This window comes from Misgurnus anguillicaudatus, chromosome 24, assembly GCF_027580225.2.
Source record: "Misgurnus anguillicaudatus chromosome 24, ASM2758022v2, whole genome shotgun sequence".
In the NCBI taxonomy this organism is placed as follows: Eukaryota; Metazoa; Chordata; class Actinopteri; order Cypriniformes; family Cobitidae; genus Misgurnus; species Misgurnus anguillicaudatus.
In genome coordinates this window covers 5,529,105-5,547,756 of record NC_073360.2, presented here as the reverse complement: position 1 = coordinate 5,547,756, position 18,652 = coordinate 5,529,105, and the positions used below count along the sequence as shown (strand labels likewise).

Here is an 18,652-nt window from a genome sequence, read left to right as displayed (position 1 = left end):
TGATCTCATTTCAATCCGAAAAGTAAGACTGATTAGCACTAACTAATTGCTAGTTGGTCAGACTAGATCTTAAGACTTACCGGCTATGTTTATGCAACCGGCCCTATGTCTTTATTTTGACTCATCACTGAATAATACAAATACATTTCATTCTCTGTAATAAGTTAAAACTGTGCATTTAAGAGCAGAGGATTTCACTCCATCTTATGAGAAACACATATACAGTATAAAAGACAACACACACAACATTGATCGACTAGATGTACTCACAAACGCACACAGCAAACACACATATCATTGAGTTTCTGAACAATCATACAAATGGCTTTACCTGGCAATGTGTCGCTTTCCAAGAAATCGGAAGTGTTGGAGACATAATCTGTTAAGAGGGAAAAAGAAGAAAATGTTAAAACCCAATGATAGGATATGTTATATAAACTCATTATACACTGTCTGGTCACTCTAATATTTTTTGTAGCACCTATAACATTGATTATAGTGTACATTTACCATCGCATTGTTTCTGCATCCTTATGCATTGTCACAAGAAATATTTTGGTCAAATTCTTGCATTCGTGAAGGGAGAGTCAATCATTTATCCATAATCTCTTTCTTGTTTCTATCTACAAATCTCAATAAATTATTTACACTGCTGAAAAACAATTCACATTTTGAAATTTGCTTCACTGCTAAAAGCATAACAAATAAAATGTATTTCATTTCATAGATATATTTGATTTTTTCCATTTTATATGCTTTTATAACACTGTTTTATTCAACTACAGTAGCACTACTGCTGTTGTTTTACAGCAGTCTACCGCAAATTCAAAACATACAGTAAATCACTGTAAATTATTTGTTAATAACCACAATGCAATGCATATTACAGTAATGAACTGGAAAATGATTGGCGTTTTGTGGTAAGTAACTGTAGAAATTACAGTTTAGTCTAACAGTGCACGTTCTGACATAGTGTAAGGGTTTTGTTTTGTCCCCATGTCTTTTTTAATATATTATAGACATGTTTGTTTCTTCTTCGTTGAGTGACTCCTCTTCCTGGGGCTCACGGGGTAGTAGTACAGGCTACATTGAATGCACACTTTAAAACTTTCTGAAAGTAGTAGAGTCATCCGGGTACTTTTCGCCTATTGTTTTTTGAATATTAACCCAACCATGAGTTGGAACAACCCATTGCATTGAAACAACCAAGCATAGGTGCTTTTATGAACCCAACATGTGTTCTGTCCAATATTTGCCCATCATTGGGTTAAAAATAACCCAGCAGAATTTAAAGTGTATATAGTATGAAAGTACGCTTCGCCCACATTTAACCATAGGTTAAGGAGCATTTCCCACTTGTAATATAGGGCACTTTCACATCTGTAGTTGGTTAATTTGATCCGGACCTAAGGCAAAAAATATGACATTGTAGCTTTTTTAGCAGTTTTGGTTCCCTTTCACACCACACTGATTGCTTTGGTCTGGACCAGTTGAAACAAACCCAAATGCAGTTATGTGATAACATCCACATCAGTCGTTGGCCACATGTGTCTTTGAACATATTTCCTAAACTGCCTTCTGATTGGTCAGAATCAACGTGCGGGAAAAGAGGATTATCGCGCCGCTGTTTATACAGTATGAAGAGATGACTGTGCGTTCTGATTGTGTTCGTAGTCGTTATATACAACACAGTTGTATACACCACTTTAGGCAAACTTTTCATTTTGAGAATGTAGCGCAGATGCGGCTTAAAAATAATGTTTTAATGCACTGCAAAAGGTGAAGTTAGTCCGCGAGCTGCCATCAGGCTTTTGATGCTCGTGCTAACTGTCAACAAACACATTTCTGCTCACACCTACAAAGTGGCAATTTTAACATGCTATAATAAATTATCTATATGATACTTCGAACTAAAACTTCACATATATACTCTGGGGACACCAAAGATTTATTTGACATATTTAAAAAGTCTTCTGAATGTCCCCTTTAAAAAAACAGTGCATTACTTTTTTTAAAGATTTTGATAGTATGGTGCATGTAAATTGTCTTATTTTGCAGTTGTCTGCTCTATTCCCCTTCTCTTATCTATGTATTTGTCATGAAAACAGACACTTACTCCAGAATGTTAAAGAAATCGTTGATTTCCTGATGAATCGCTCGTTGCCAGTATGAAACCATCACCTCTGCAACACAAACACCAAACCATCCTCAAAATGTTAGTGATGCTTTGATGATAATTGAGAATAAATAAAATACACAGTATCAGCAATATCACATGAGTGTTACGAATAACCTATAAACAAAAGGTTCATATTAAATTCAGCCAGGTTACCATACATTTTTATCAGACAATTACATTTATATTTGCAGATGCTTTTATCCAAAGTAACTTATGGCCGGTTCAGACTGCAAGATTTTTTTGTCTGTGACGTCAGTCACTGTGTCAGACAATGCGATTTTGAAAACTTGAGATATCATAGACAAGAAACGTGTCTGACTACATGGTGCCGAACGATCAATAATCTCTTGCAGTACATGATGTCTTCAAGAAGTCTAAACTAGTGACTGACTTCTGTAAACCTGTCCACTGTGAACGCCTCTGCTTTCGTTTGCCAGTCTTTCAAGAAAACTTGTTGTCGGGACGTCGTAAAGCGCCGAGGACACTGCATCGCATGTCGCATACTAGTGTTCTAGTTCTCGAGACCGGTCTCAAGACCACAAGGTCTTGGTCTCGTCTTGGAATCGACCGCATTTTTACTTGGTCTCGTCTCGGTCTCAGAATTTTATTTCAAGACCGGTCAAGACCACAACTGATGGCACATCACAAATTTATATTTTATAATTAATTTTATGCAGTTTATTCAGGTTTGGCATATGATGTTGGCAATGTTTAAGTTTCTCCCAAAGACAATTTTTCTAATTTTATTACTAAAAACACCTGCATTGTGTTAAGTGAATGTCAAGCAATGGAAAGACATTTCAGAATAAATGGTTAATTTGATTTTAGCTCTTTAGTGTTTGTTAACTTGTATTTGCTTATAGACAAAGATAAATTCCCACATATCTGCAATGCCTTTGATTATTTTATCAAATTCTCTGATGGCACACACACACACACGCGCGCACACACACGCGCGCGCGCGCACACACACACACACACACACACACACACACACACACAGCCTTCAGTTGTGCTGCTGTGATGCAGTAGTGTCTTATGGGGCGTACACACCAAACGCGAATTCAACAATTTGCGCGAGTAGATTACATACAAAATCAATGCAAAGACGCAAAAGAAGAGAACTCCCAATGTGAATGGGCAATTGGGCAGCATAATTGCAACGAAAACACGTGCTACTCGCCTCAAACCCATCTTTGCGCAAGTTGAAAATGAAGAGTTTGGTTCCAAAACGCGATAAACGCCATTTTTGAAAAAAAAAGAGCTACTGCCAAAATCTGTATTATATCAGGTCAGTATTTAAAAGTTAATTCTTAATTTTACGCAAACTCCAATATCCGTTATTCTGTCATCTGTTCTCCCTTTTTTCCCAAAATGCGATAAACGTTACTTTTCTACAGAATGCAATAAATCCGCTCCACAAATTACAGCGCACCATTCCCTCCACACACTGTAAACATACAATGGCGGCGCGCTGAGTACCCGGAATCCTAGTTTTCCTCATCTACTTTGTACTTCGTGATCAACAAACAAAACAAAATAATACTTTAATGGCATTGATAAACCTGTGATGGTTTTCTGTGACGGGAAAGAAACGTAAGCCATCAACATCTAATAATTTACGCAAGAGGCAGCCGGGCCGACAGCATCAAGTTTCTGTCATGCTAACACATTGACCCCAGGGGATCTTATGAAAAACTTTCCATTTTTTTTCGCAAAGCCAACGAAAATCGAGCAGGACCAAAACATTTTACAGCTGATCGCTGTGAAAAATGTTAAGCGACGACGTCAAGTATAACCGCAGCAATGACAGTGATCTTAATATAACAAAATAAGTGTTTTGATTAATGCCATTAATGTTTATTTTTTTAATCAGTGTATAACCCTAGTAGTCAACTAAATGAATATAACATGGAAAAGATGAATGCCGTTTATATATTGATTGAATAGATTAATAGCATTTTGAAAAAAAAAACTTTTTTTCTGAAAGTTTGTAACAGAAAATAGTGGTTTTCATCTTGTCACATTCTTGGTATAGAAAACACGTTTTTACCGAAATTTGTCAAAATGGATTTATTGCTTTTTGGAACCAAACTCTTCAAATAATTAACTCAAGTGAAAAATTTGAATGACACGCAGTTAAATCCCGCGACTAATCTAGAGCGAGAAACGCATGCTTTGTGTTTGGTGTTTATGCAGCATTAAAATGCAGCCTTCGAATTGGGACACAGCTTATGTAAGGCAAACGCCGTCCTAAAGCCTACTGTTGTATAAAAATCGGCATGACAAACAATATATACATTTTGTCAGTACGTTCGCTCCGTGGGAATGAAATATAGCAGTTTGTGAAGTCTCACCCTCTGAAATTGTCTTCATGATGTGCAGAAAACACATGAGCAGACTTCTGGTCTCTGCATGGTCCAGTTTGTCAAAGCGGGGAGCGAAACCAATGAGGGACTGAGGCCTGGCAAACTAAACACAGTAATCCCAATCAATCTTTCTTTATAGAAAAACAAACCACGTTTAATGCTGTATGATAACTGTGTGTAAACAATCAAATAATAAAAACATACTTGAAACAAAATCTGGTAATCTTTTGTTCTGTAAATTGGGATTGAATTGTCAGAACAGTCAACATCAAGACTACACACCTAATGACTTTTTTGGGACGACATAAATGCATCACAATGCATTATTAATAATAATAATACGTTTTATTTATATAGCGACTTTCCAGAGCCCAAGGACGCTTTACATCGAATAATTAACATGACAATGATAAGGGACAATGAAATACAGGGAGGCAAATAGAGACAGGGACGAGTCCAAAAATACAAAACAGATATTAAGAGACATATCATAACATTCAGGGAGATATTGATAATAAATACAGAGTAATCAAATCAGTAGGAATAGCATTCAGAAAAAGGTGGGTTTAAATTCAGTTATATTATTTACACTGCAGAAAGAGCGGGGAAGAGAATTCCAAAGTTTGGGTGCAATAGTAGAGAAAGATCTTATTAATATAATTAATGTAATTCATTGATGTTCCTAACTATATATTAAATGATTATTCATTTTAAATACCACATGTACTGTAAAACTCGAGTTTTGGCAATATATCCAGCAGGATAAAGGATGAAACAATAAATTACAGAGATATGAATTTTGGTCAGTATCGCCCAGCCCTACTACTTACATAGCAGACTTGCAAGCAGTAAGCTCTGTATATATTTTGCCAACTGTTACAGTCAACTGGGTTTTTTATGTAAGATGCACAGTATCATGGAGCAATAGTGAGAGTAGTATGTTTTTCTGAACATAACCACAGGCAGCAAAATGTTCAGTCCATCACCTTTTCACATGCGTCCGTCTTCTCACCGTTCCGCTCACCGTTGCTAGGGTTTGACTCGTTGCTAATGAGCGAACCTCTGGAGTCTGCATTATTTGCTGTTGATATGGCCAGCGAGGAAAAGGCTGGGAAGGAAAGAGGGTTTATGTGAGAGTTTAATAGTATATTTTACCTTTTGGTCCACCTACTCACCAACAATTCTGTATGTTGTTCATTTTCAGTGGAACACAAAGCAAGTAATGTAAAAGTAAAATTGGGCAATTGCACCGCCAAATTCGTGTCATTCGCATCTCCCTGTGCGAGTTCGGGTTTATTCGCATCTTTGCATTGACTTTGTATTTTATCTACTCGCGCAAATCGTTGAATTTACGTTTAAAGTCTCTTTCAAGTCTTATGCTGCGTGGACACAGCAAGCATCTTTGTCATTGTGTGTCACCCCTGTCTCTTTTGATAATGTCGTTTGGAGGCGTTTCTAATTCTGGATGTGCTAGTAACAATTATAAGCAACTAAGTAATGTTGCGTACACACCAAATGCGAAGCTTCGCGTTCCTCGCTCTAGATTACTTGCAGGATTTAACTTCATGTCAGCTGAATATTTTCAACTTGCGCAAAGACACATTTGAGATCGAATAGCACATGTTTTCACTGCAATCGCACCGCCCAATTTGCATCATTCGCTTCGCCTCCCACAAGTTTGTGTCTATTTGCATCTTTGCATTGACTTTGTATGTAATCTATTTGCGCAAAACATTGAATTTGCGTTTAAAGCAAGTAATTTTAACTTTGTCAAGTCTTTGGACATGCCCAACAGTCACTTTAACTTGTGTCGCCAAGGTTCCATTGAAATGTCATTCTGCCATTGGTAGTCGCTGGTGGTGTGCACACAGTTTAAGCTCCACAGAGAACCAATAATGTCGACTCTGAATTTCAAGACATATATTAGCAACAGTGTTGGGGGTAACGCATTACAAGTAACGTCCATTACGTAATAATATTACTTTTCTGAAGTAACGAGTAAAGTAACGCATTACTTTTTAAATGTACACATTAATATTTGAGTTACTTTGTCAAAACAGTTACTTTTTTAGTTTAATTAATTTGATTAAAAAAATTATGTACTGAATTAAACTAAACGTAGTCACATTATTTACCCCATGCGTACACGTCTCTGTGGGAACCGTTTGAGTCCGAAACTGAGATGGCAGGCCAGAGCTCGACATTTTTGTCTTGAAATATGCAATTTCTGAATGCAGAACTTTTCAGTCATAAAAAATACCTGCAAGGCCTGAAAGAGATCAAACCTCAGCCAAAAAAAGGTAACGCAAAAGTAACGTAAGCATTACTTTCCATGAAAAGTAACTAAGTAACACAATTAGTTACTTTTTTGGGAGTAACTTAATATTATACTGCATTACTTTCAAAAGTAACTTGGTTAGCAATAGACGATATTTAAAGGCAAGTATTTACACGAGTGCCCACGCGTGAGCGAATTAGCATGGATGTGGACGCTAATATAGTTAGTGTTATAATTAATGTTATATTTATCGTTATAATGCGAACGGCCCTTAACAGTACATCTCTCTAACAGCATCTGGTGACATCACCGCTTGCTCTCAGATTAGAAAGATGTGATCGTACACTGTGGGCGGTAGCTTCGTCCCTCACAAATAAGGGATCGTATGGCCTAAGAGTTTAATTTAAGTGGCTAATTACAAAAAATCATCTCTGCCCAAGCTCTTAAACCTCATTCGCGATTCATTTTTAGATGACCAATTATTTTACATGAAACAAAGTTCAAACCAACATTCCTTTACCTGTTATGGAGTTGAGCACCTCTTTGGAGAAGGACGCATCCATTGAGTTGCCATTGCGTAAGGTGAGGGCCGTCTGACCAGGTCCAACAGTCAGATCTTCTTTGGAATCCTGCAGAGCCAATCATATTAATACAAATAAATACAATTTAACTGCAAGAAAAAGAGACAGGTTGATGTCACTCGAGTCTGAAACAGCAGAGAAAGTTGTGTTCAAATGTCAAAATCTCTGACCTGGTCATTATTGGTCAGGCAGACTGAAAACAGATCTCTCATGAAAAACCGAGGCATGTTATCAAGGATCAGTCCATAAAGAGGCAGGTACAGAGTGGCTATCCGTGCCTGTTTCTCCTACACACACAAGAAGACAAACAACGTAAAGTATGCACATTATTTATACTGTGTGTGTTTGGATTTGTTCTCATGGGTGAACGTCACCTTCACAGCATAGCGGGAGTCTAGCGAGTGTTTGGCCATGAGGTTCTTCAGGCAGGCCAGGGCAAGATGTCTCAGGTCTTGTTCATCATGCAAAGCGAGCCCCAGCTCTCTCAACAACAATCCCGTCAGAAAATGCTTCCTACAAAACTCTTCCGTCAAACTGTACTCGGGAATGTCCACTGAGAGGAGAAAGAAATCACATCGGATTGATGCCAACATCTTTGAAGATAATGATTATGAACATTCTAGACATCTAATTGTCCTGATCTGACAAATATGACGCAGTGAGTGACTAAAGATGAAAAAGCATGATTCATCTACTGCAGTACTTCCCAGCTCTCTACCTCTTAAAGAACAACCTTGTGGAATATTTTAACTTTAAACTATCAGCTTGATAAGGGTTTTAAAGGGATAGTTCACCCAAAAATGAAAATAATGACTCTTCGTTCCAAATCCGTTAATCTTCGGAACACAGTTTAAGATGTTTTAGATCTAGTCCGAGAGCTTTCCGACCCTTCATTGGAAATCTATGCACGGTATACTGTCCATGTCCAGAAAGGCAACAAAAACATCATCAAAGTACATCACTAAAGTTACATGACTGCAGTGACGTGGATGACGTTTTATCCTCAGACATGTTTGCAAAGTTTTTTTTCCAAACTTTCTCCCTCAGACTGTAAACGAATCCCGGGTGCACAAAAAAAAACAGCTGGGGCGCACCCGATAACACGTCAGCCGCGTCATACGTAACACAGCAGACGCGGAGGAGAAAACAATGCTAAATAAAGTGGTAATTTTTGTTATTTTTGGACCAAAATGTATTTTCAATGCTTCAACACATTCTAACTGACCCACTGATGGACTACTTTGATGATGTTTCTACCACCTCTCAGGACATGGACAGTACACCGTACGTAGACCCCCAATGAAGATCCAACAAGCTCCCGGACTAAATACAAAACATCCCAAACTATGTTTCCGAAGACGAACGGAGGTCCCACGAGTTCTGGAACGACATGAGGGTCATTAATGACATTATTTTCATTTTCGTGTAAACTATCTCTTTAACTCACCAATGCTGTGGATAAAGGTTTCAGGATTATATAATGAGTTTAAATGCAATCAGTAAAACAAATACTATTGTACAATTAAATTTTATTAACTTATAATACGTGACCCTGCCCAACTCCAAAATTACAGCAAAGTGTTACGCGTTTCTGCATCACGCTTCGCCTCCTCTAGTTATGAAAATGACACAAATGTATGAAAGTGGAGAACCAGGAGGGTGAAGTAATTTCCTCCAGCAACGCCCAATATAGTGCATTCGGCTCGATCTGGTTGAGACATATTGCCGCATCCGAGTAAAGGACATGCACAAAATCAGGATAGAAGAAAATGAAGAAAAGGTGCTACGGCATTGCAAACAACGTTAAGAAGAGATGGGGAATTTAGCACTTTGGTCCAGTTGTGTTTTCAATTCTTTTTTCAACGAGTTTACTTGTATTGATCGTCAACACTCTTCTTTCAGTCCCTCCAGAAAAGCGCAATTGTGCGATCGCGCGATATATTGCATAATCAGCCAAAGTCCGCATATTTATGTGGGTCTGCATTTTTTCCAAATACTTTCGCTGCATTAATTACATATTTCTGCGCACAAAATATGCAGGGCTTGCATGATTTCATAATCTCTGCATTTTCGTAGCAAAAAGTCACCTATATATTAGCAGACAGTTGAAAAATGTTGCATTTACTTCCCACACGCGCAGCCGTGTCCTCTGTTGCCATGGGAACGTTATGAAGTGACGTGATTATGTGACGTGAACATCATTGCAGCTTTTGCAAGTTTCCGCAGTTTTTGCAAGTTCCGCAATTTTTGCAAATCCCCGCAATTCCATCGCATAAATATCCCGCATATTCCATTGCATTTTTTAAGAAAACGTGCCACAAAATCGAGATTTTGCCCGCAAAAATACTCAGCGTTTTCTGGAAGGACTGTTCAATAATTGTTCTGCACTGTGTGTATTGCCATCTAGTGGGCTCTCCTGTTCAAACATTTCTTTACTCACGCATGCGCTGTTGTAAGCGTACTGTCCGTGGACCTTCCTGATGCCGAAAATGACGTCATGTGGATGGCGTGCGTACATGGATGGCCCTAATATATCTTGGGCTTAAAGTCCAGGCGATGAGGTTTACTTTACTCCACAAGCTGTGTTTCCATTACTCTTTAAATTGGACAAATTGACATTGCGAATTGAAAATATGGCCAAAGGAAACACGTCAATTTTGGAAAAACTACTATCGCAAAAAAAAAAATTCGGAAGAGGTGTATTTTGCAAAACTGCAATGGAAACACTATTTTGGCTTTTTCAGGTCACTTAATGTAAGTCAGTCACATAATTATTATTTGAAGATGACACAGTATGTACTAAAACCTACAACACTGCAAAAAATGACTTTCTTACTTAGTAGTGTTGTCTTTTTTTAGTACAAATATCTAAAAATTCTTAAATTAAGATGCATTTTCTTGATGAGCAAAAATAAGTCTGTTTTTTAGACAAAAACATACAATTTAAGTACGTTTGTCCTTAAAACAAGCAAAAAAAAAAAAAATCTGCTAATGAGGTAAGAAAAAAAACTTTTTTCTTAAACACCTAATTTTCAAGAAAAAAATTAGGAAAAATGTTCTTACCCCATTTGCGCAAATTTTTGAGATTTATGAGATTTTAATCTGGATTTTACAGACAGGGTCACATAAGTTTTTTTTCTTCAAATTATGTTAATCAGAATTAAAGGCAGGGTGCATGATTTTTGAAAAACACTTTGGAAAAGGGAGTCGGGACGACTACCCAAACACACTTGTAGCCAATCAGCAGTAAGGGGCGTGTCTACTAAACGACATCGTTGCCTAGGTTGCGTATGTGTGGGGTGAGTTTTTCTAAAGAAGGTTTAGATTCTATTGGGGTAGGGGCGTGTTTGTTTAGGTGATTTCAAATGTCAACATTGACTTTCAGTGATCATGGACCCCGCCTTTAATGGGGAAGTTTAATATAACTGTTATGAGATCTATCACAATGGGAAAAAAATGTCTCAATCAAAGGCATTTTTTTCCTTTGATTGTGTAATAATATGACCCAGACATGTTCTTGAGAAGTGTCGTCAGAATTCATCCTACTTATGTAAGATTATGTAGGTGACTTTAAGAAGAAATTACAAAATATTCTCATGTGATCATAGTTACCCTGAGCACTTCTGGTTTCTGGTGCTGCCTTATCTGACACAAGGAGAAATGAGACAGAAAGATTGTTAAAGAGGATGTGGTCTATGCTAATGAGTACATCAAGCATGAAGTTATGGTCATGAGATGGAGAGGCGGGACGTGTTGTATTTTCTGACCTATGATTCGTGCAGATGGGACGGGAAGACTCAGAGGCACATAGTGCTCATAGTTACAAACTTCCCTTATGAACTCAAACTTCAGCTCAAACAGCATCTAAAAAACAAATCATATGTTCAAAATATTTTTGTATAGCAAGTGAAATATTTGCAACAGAGACCATTAGATGAATAAATGGTGAATTAAACATTTGGACAGATACACATAAATGAGTGTCTTTAACTATTTCCCTGCCATTGATGAGTTAACTCGTCAATTAAGAGAAAACACTTCCCTGCCAATGACGAGGTTTTTTGGCAATCCATAATACTGCTATTATCCACCAGGTGGCGCTCTTCCACAACTTATAAAACGCGAAAGTTTTGCAATAGGGCAAACAGCTGTATGTCCATGTATGTTTTAAGGATTGCTCTGAATCTGATCTCTATCAAATGTCCTTCACAAAAATTGAATTATCTCAGGTTTTGCTTTTGCAATTTTGTGTTTTTGAAGAAACCTACCCATATTTGAGAGGTGAAAAAAGAGAACTAATGAAGATAGGATGAAACTTTCTTTTAAAGCAGAGGCTCTGTTCTTTGATTTGATATATTGTATGTTTATATATTTAAAAAAGAACATTTTCTGGAAGGCATTAAAGGTGCAGTGTGTAATTTTTAGAAGGATCTCTTGACAGAAATGCAAAATAATACACAAAACTATATTATCGGGGTGTATAAAGACCTTTCATAGTGAACCGTTCTGTTTTTATTACTTTAGAATGAAACGTTTTTATCTACATATAGAGGGTCCCCTTACATGGAAGTCATCATTTTGTGCCACCATGTTTCTACAGAAGCCCTTAACAGACAAACGTTTTTACAAATTTGTCTTGAAGATGTTGTCCGGTGGCTTCTCTATGCGTTTCAAAAGTGAGGGGTGAGCAGTGGACTGAGCCATTGGTTGCAATTCGCAACTTCACCACTAGATACCACTAAAATTTACACACTGCACCTTTAAACTTTCGTGAAAATCATGAAAATGCTGGCGCTGGCTGGCAACTTTTAAAAAAAACGCTGGCTGGGAAAGAGTTAATGCTGTCTTTTCACATTCTAGGCAAATACTCTAATGTCAATTAAAGCTATAAAAAGTCTTGGTCTACCTTGTTGTCATTGGCTGTGATATTGTTGATATAGTTGTTGATCAATTTGAAGGTGAAACCTCTGTCCATAAACGTGAAGCACCGCTGCGGATGACATACAGTATACTGTCAGGCTAACATTACTTAATACACACACAAACATTTACAATAGACTAATTACTAGTTTATAAAAAAAAACTGAAACTCTTTTAAACAATGTGGCAGACAACAAAATAACTATTTTATGTTATTATATTCCCCACCTTCAGAAATGCTGCTATGGCCATGTTGGCACTGCGTGTCTCCTCAGGTAACTCTTTGTTTTTCCAGTAGATATGATCTGACATGGTCATAATCAGGCTCTCCAGTCGACTCTGGAAGGTTCCAGGGAATCGTTGTGGTCGGGGGAGCTGGTAAAAACACATTATTATATATATAATTAAACATCTGTGAAAACTATTTGCTGGCTTTACATTATCATGCATATTACACAGCTACTTGTCACGAGTAAAAATATAGACACAAAAGCTGTAACTTTTAACCAGAATTGTACATCAAATACACTGTTAGAAAAAAAACTGACAAAATATGTACCCTTGCTGTCCACGTTAAAGGTGACATAGAATGATTGAACGGAGTATTTATCCTTGTTCTGTGATGTGACATGTAGACAAATTTTTTTTGTTTGAGTCTGTAATGCCTTAGAAGCTTCCTAAAAACCTCTCTCAGATAGCTCTATTAGGGTGGGGATTTTAAACAAGTGGTTTTGCACCTATTTGGCTCCCCCTACTGGCTTAACTTGCAATCTCATTTCTGATTGGCTGACTTTGCTGCCACTCAAAAAATGTAGACAATTATTTTAAAGTGGAGGGGCAGTTAGATGTGATGTCATAAGCATCAGTTTTTCAGGGCTGTTTTCTGGCTGACATTTCTAAAAGAGGTATTTCTTTGAGACTGAGATGTTTAGCATGTTTAGCACTTTTTGTATGTTTGTGAATGCAAGTAGACTACCATTATTCAACAAAGACAAGGTAAAAATGGTTTAAGTATATTAAACCTTCACCACTGCTGACTTCACACATTTACCTTCAGCTTAACAGAGTCCACTAGATGCTGAGCCATAGACTTTGTCATGATCTCCATGAAAAACCATGAGAACTGTGGAGGATCACACGAATAGTCATAAAATGGACGTGTTCATCATTTAATTTAAATGGGAAATAGAGGTCATGTCTTTTCACCCTAAGGATATTCCTGATGACTGCCTGTTCGTTGCTCTTGAGATCGGAGGTCATTCCCTTTGCCAGCTCCTCGTGGACCGTTCTGAAGCCGCATGTTTCAGTCTTAAACACAAACTGGTTAAAAAAAAAGAGAGAAACTTAACCCTTGTGCATTGTTCAAATTTACTGATTTAGATGAATATTTTTTCCAATTTTTTTTCATAAATCTGTTAATCAACCTCACTACTGATCAAAACTACCAAATGTTTCCAAAAATGTCATGATTTTAACTCTTTAATTGGCAAGTTTATAAGTGGTGTCCTACCCGTTCTCATCAAGATGCGTACAAATGACACGCAGCGTGATTATCGTGCAATAGATACGCCAAATTCCGGTTTTGCGTGCATATGATACGCCAGTCCTTCCCATTCACTTATATGGCGAATCGTTTCGTGACGTTTTATTTATTGTTTTCTCATTTGTTTTCTGTTTTTTAAACCATTTTCGCTTGGGTTTAGGGTTAGATTTCACATTTATTTAAGCAGGTTATTTAATATAGAGGTTTCTCTATGTTTTTATCTATATTTAAGCCATGGTCGCTTGGAGTTGGGGTTAGAGTTGGGGTTTGGGTTAGGATGTCATTTTTATATAATAAAAAGTTGTTCTAACCCTAAACCCAAGCGAAAATGGTAAAAAAAAACAGAAAACAAATGAGAAAACAACAAACAAAACGTCACGAAACGACCCGCCACACAAGTGAATGGGAAGGACTGGCGTATCATATGCACACAAAACCGGAATTTGGCGTATCTATTGCACGATAATGACACTGCGTGTCATTTGTACGCTTTTTGGTGAGAATGGGTTGGTGGTGTCACTGATTTGGGGAAAAAACACACACAAAATGACAGATTTTCAATATAAAAAGTAATTGTAAACTGGATTTTTTAAAACCTTTTTCACAGTCTTGGGCATGTCAAAGATTGGTAAAAACATTGGCATTGAAGAATTTTTAGTTTTTGTGTAGCATCAGTTTTAATTTTTTTCTCCCTCATTTATTGTTAGTGGCTGTTTTTGCCCCATTGACTTCCATTATAACCACATTTTTTGATTGCTGAGCTATGACACCTTTTTATCATGCATTTTTTTATGTTGGTGTTTAAGAGATACACTAGCTCTCGCAAAACTCTTTACTGCCAACCAGCCAAGCTACAGTAACCTCCTCAACATTAACTCTGTCATAACTTCTCCCATCTCTCTTTCTGTCTGCAACATGACTGAAATTTGTGTTGAGTAATTAAAATCCAAACGTAATTAAAAAAGTGGAGCGCTGCAGTGGTTCGTTTTTGACAAACTCACCTTTATGTAGGAGTGCAAATAGTGCTGTAGGTTCTGCTCATGACACTTCCCTAGGATATGGACCAGTACCCTGAATAAAAGGCTTTCATGTTATTCAGTTCAATTAACTGTAATTTCTAAAAAGACTATTTAACACAGAGGACAAATGAAGCTAATCATAAGAGCATGATAATAAATGCTCAATCATTTACAAGAAAACAGAGTCAGACGCACTTAGCATCTGAACTCTTCATGTAATGTTTCTAGAAGCTAACCTGGTTGTCACATTTTTTTATTTACAAAGCAAATATGTTACAGTGACACTTAAATCAAACCCAAACTGTTTAATGTAAACAAGTCAGTGATAGGTTTCTGTACCTTGTGGTGCTGGTGGTCACCTCTTCTGTGTCGTTTTGGGTGATCACTTTGAAAAGCTGGTTGAAGATAACAGGCAGGAAGCGGATGATGACATGAATCTTCTCCATACTTAGAAGCCCCTAAGGACAAAAAGTAAGGGAGATTGTAAAAATCCTGGTGTCATTGAATTATCCATAAACCGGATTGGGCGAGTAGGAAGCCAATAGGAAGGCACCAAGGGCTCCAGACTCCAACCAAATGGTAGCATTTTGTAACCAGTATTTAAGACAGCACAAGCAATTTTTTCAAGTTTTTACAAAATGTGTAGTTTCTTCTATTTTTTTTTTACGTTGAAAGACGAGTAGATCACGAGTCCACAAGTGTGTAGTGATGGATTTAGGCATAGGGCACCCTGTGGCAAACAACGGAATGCGCGAACGGGTTTTTACTGCTCATTTGCACGACACATTAATCGTTTTATGTCAGCATGCGCTCAGTTAATCTACCGATGGGTCTATTATTGTATATATAGTTTAATAAAATCACCAGCAACAAATCAATTACATCAATTATCAAAGTATTTGTTCAGAAATGCAGTTATTTTGGAGGAAAATGTGAATAATTGCATTGCAGGCTGATTTAAGTTTGCTTTCACTTCTAAATTTTTCAGTCAGGGGCTACAGTGCTCCTAGTAAATAAAGTTACTCTGGAGCCTAAAAATAAAATGAAAAACTGTATAGTAATTTGTTTTGGAATATTGTGGTATTTTTAACAAAAGACTTATCTGTGAGCTTCATTATTTTTTTTTTAAATCATGTGGCCTCATAATCTTTCATCAAAAACGCAAATCTCCTCCCCTCCTCTAAACCATCTCTCTTTACTTCCGGTCATATGGTACTGTATGGCAGGTGGGCGGGGTCTGGAAGAAAATCGCTGTTATTAGCAATAGAGACAGAGCGCAGTTATGCAAATTTGAAAACCACGCCCACCGGGGGGGAAAGCAATCCAACCGTCTCCATTGACTTTGTATTGCAAGAGGCCGCCTCCTTGTCATTTCTGGCTTATAACAAAAAACTGAATAATGCCTAAAGGCTGCTGTGTGACAATATGTACAGCTGACAGGCCAAAGAGCCCAGAAATAGGTTTTTGTAAGCTGTCGAGCCGTAAAACCCAGTCTTTGGGGAGAATGGAGTGGATCGCTGACTGCGTTTCCCCCTAGTGGACGCAGTTCTACTAGTGGAGGTGCTGTGAGGGGTTGCCTGTGTCCATTTTTGTGTCTTTAAACGCTCGTTTTTTGGGGTCGACAGCTTATAAAAACTTATTTACAGATTAAACTTAAAAACAGATTAATACCTAAAAGCTGCTGTGTGACAAGGTGTACATCTAACAAGCAAAAAAAAACCAAATATGTTTTTATAAGCTGTCGACTTCAAAAAACGAGCGTTTAAAGACACAAACATGGAAACAGGCAACTTTTCATAGTACTCCTATTAGTAAAACTGCGTCCACTAGGGGGAAACATAGTCGGCGATTCACTTTATTCTCCTTAAAGACTGGGTTTTACGGCTCGACAGCTTATAAAAACTTATTTCTGGGTTCTTTGGCTTGTTAGCTGTACATATTGTCACACAGCAGCTTTTAGGCATTATTCAGTTTTTTGTTATAAGCCAGAAATGACAAGGAGGCGGCCTCTCGCAATACAAAGTCAATGGAGACGGTTGGATTGCTTTCCCCCCCGGTGGGCGTGGTTTTCAGGTTATGACGCGCTGCGCTCTGTCTCTATTAGCAACATGACCCAACTTTAAATTATCCAATCAGATCTCGATGGACAAATTCACATCCATCTCTGCCTTATTTCATTTCAGAAGCTGTTTCACTCGGATATACGTCACCACGTGAAAAATAATGTAATAGCTACTTACATTTGGCGACTTCAAAATATTTGGTTTAATCCGGGCCTGATTGATTTAATAACCCAAACAAATCTTTTGCAATAATATCATATGATTTATCATATCAATATCATAAAGTGATGTAAAACACATATTAATGTGACATATTGATCACTTTTCACAGTCCAGGTTACCTGAAATGGGTCAAGTATTTAATTGGGACAGCAAAACTTTTAAAAGTTGGAAATACTTAATCTGATTAAAAAACATCGTCAAAGCAAAAAAAGGCGATTTAAAAACAAAATTTTAGTGAGCAATTTGTTTTTACACTGTGTGTACATCCTCTGTGGGATCAAAACCATCAAATTTGTGCTGCTACCATAATGCTCTTCCAGTTGGGTTAAAGCGCCAGAACCTGATTTCCCCAACGGGCTTTATCATAAAAACAGATATTTCACAAACATCAGTCAACAGACAGGGAGTGGTTTGACGCTAATTGGCTAATGCCTTTGATGGATACCATAGAGAGATTGAAAATGTTTACATACAACGGTTCTAAATTCTGACAAAAGACTACCGCGAAATGACAGCGTTTCCATTAATCAATGATATGCGACTGATACGTAGTTTTGTTCTCTTGATAAGTCATTCAAACATCACGTTGATGGATGTTGGTAGGTTTACTAATATCACATCCACCGCACTAGGCATTATTTTTAACTGATGGAGATGTAAGAGTATTATCCAAACATTATTGCCAAGGAAAGCCTCTTATGGCGCTTTTCCATTGCATAGTACCCAACGGTTTAGGTCAGGTCAGCTTAATTTTGGGGGCTTTTCCACTGGGTTCAGTTCATAGTACACAATACTCTTTTTAGTACCAGCTTTACCTTATCTCGAGTAAACATGTTGTCATCTGTGCTCTGCTATAATTTCTCAAACTCCTTTTAGCTATAAAAAAACATCCACATGTTGAGAATCAGGTACACCATAACAGTTGTTTCCACACTTGCAGTTTGTGGCGGCACATTCGCGACGGGCACATCCGAATATGCTTAAATGCAACCTAAATAAGGCTCAGCTGAGCGCGTCGACTGACGCCACGGCTGTTTCTACAGAAAATGTCATGTGAGACAGAGGTAGTGATAAACGCGATGTGCAAACATCTATTTGTGGTGGTCAATTTTAATTTTGTGGCGGACTGAGAAATAAATTAATGTATGGAATGTACAACACACTCACTTGTATGATGTCACAGCGCAAATATAACGACACGCCTATAATCCCTCCCACTCTGAAGTCTTACTAAACTCAATGGAAGAGCTAACCACGCCAAAGTGAGGTGACCTGACCCGACCTGACCCAAACCAAACCGTGGGGTTTCCATGCAATGGAAAAGCGCTATTATATTTAGGAGCAGTCACGTATTGAGGTGTTTCTGGGAGGTTTTAGTTCATACCATGCTATCTTCAAAAGATGATTATGTGACTGACTTACTTCAGGTGACCTGAAAATGCGAATAAACTGTTTCCATTGCAGTTTTGTGAAATACA

General features: G+C 37.7%; 1 protein-coding gene across 7 annotated transcripts in view; it reads right to left on the bottom strand.

Annotated features, from left to right (window-relative positions):
- The window catches only part of dock10 (dedicator of cytokinesis 10), a 130,743-nt gene that overhangs the window by 20,207 nt on the left and 91,884 nt on the right, over positions 1 to 18,652 (bottom strand). For 6 of the 7 annotated variants that reach the window (XM_055195703.2, XM_055195702.2, XM_055195705.2 and 3 more), the window contains exons 24-38: positions 15,229 to 15,347; positions 14,872 to 14,941; positions 13,534 to 13,647; positions 13,379 to 13,450; positions 12,556 to 12,702; positions 12,314 to 12,397; positions 11,175 to 11,271; positions 11,020 to 11,052; positions 7,782 to 7,960; positions 7,578 to 7,694; positions 7,347 to 7,455; positions 5,535 to 5,656; positions 4,537 to 4,651; positions 2,117 to 2,183; positions 332 to 379 (exon numbers count right to left, since the gene is read on the bottom strand). In XM_055195703.2, coding sequence (XP_055051678.2) covers positions 332 to 379; positions 2,117 to 2,183; positions 4,537 to 4,651; positions 5,535 to 5,656; positions 7,347 to 7,455; positions 7,578 to 7,694; positions 7,782 to 7,960; positions 11,020 to 11,052; positions 11,175 to 11,271; positions 12,314 to 12,397; positions 12,556 to 12,702; positions 13,379 to 13,450; positions 13,534 to 13,647; positions 14,872 to 14,941; positions 15,229 to 15,347 — 1,493 coding nt within the window. The remainder of the gene's footprint in view (positions 1 to 331; positions 380 to 2,116; positions 2,184 to 4,536; positions 4,652 to 5,534; positions 5,657 to 7,346; positions 7,456 to 7,577; positions 7,695 to 7,781; positions 7,961 to 11,019; positions 11,053 to 11,174; positions 11,272 to 12,313; positions 12,398 to 12,555; positions 12,703 to 13,378; positions 13,451 to 13,533; positions 13,648 to 14,871; positions 14,942 to 15,228; positions 15,348 to 18,652) is intronic. The other variant, XM_055195701.2, reaches the window with a different exon arrangement.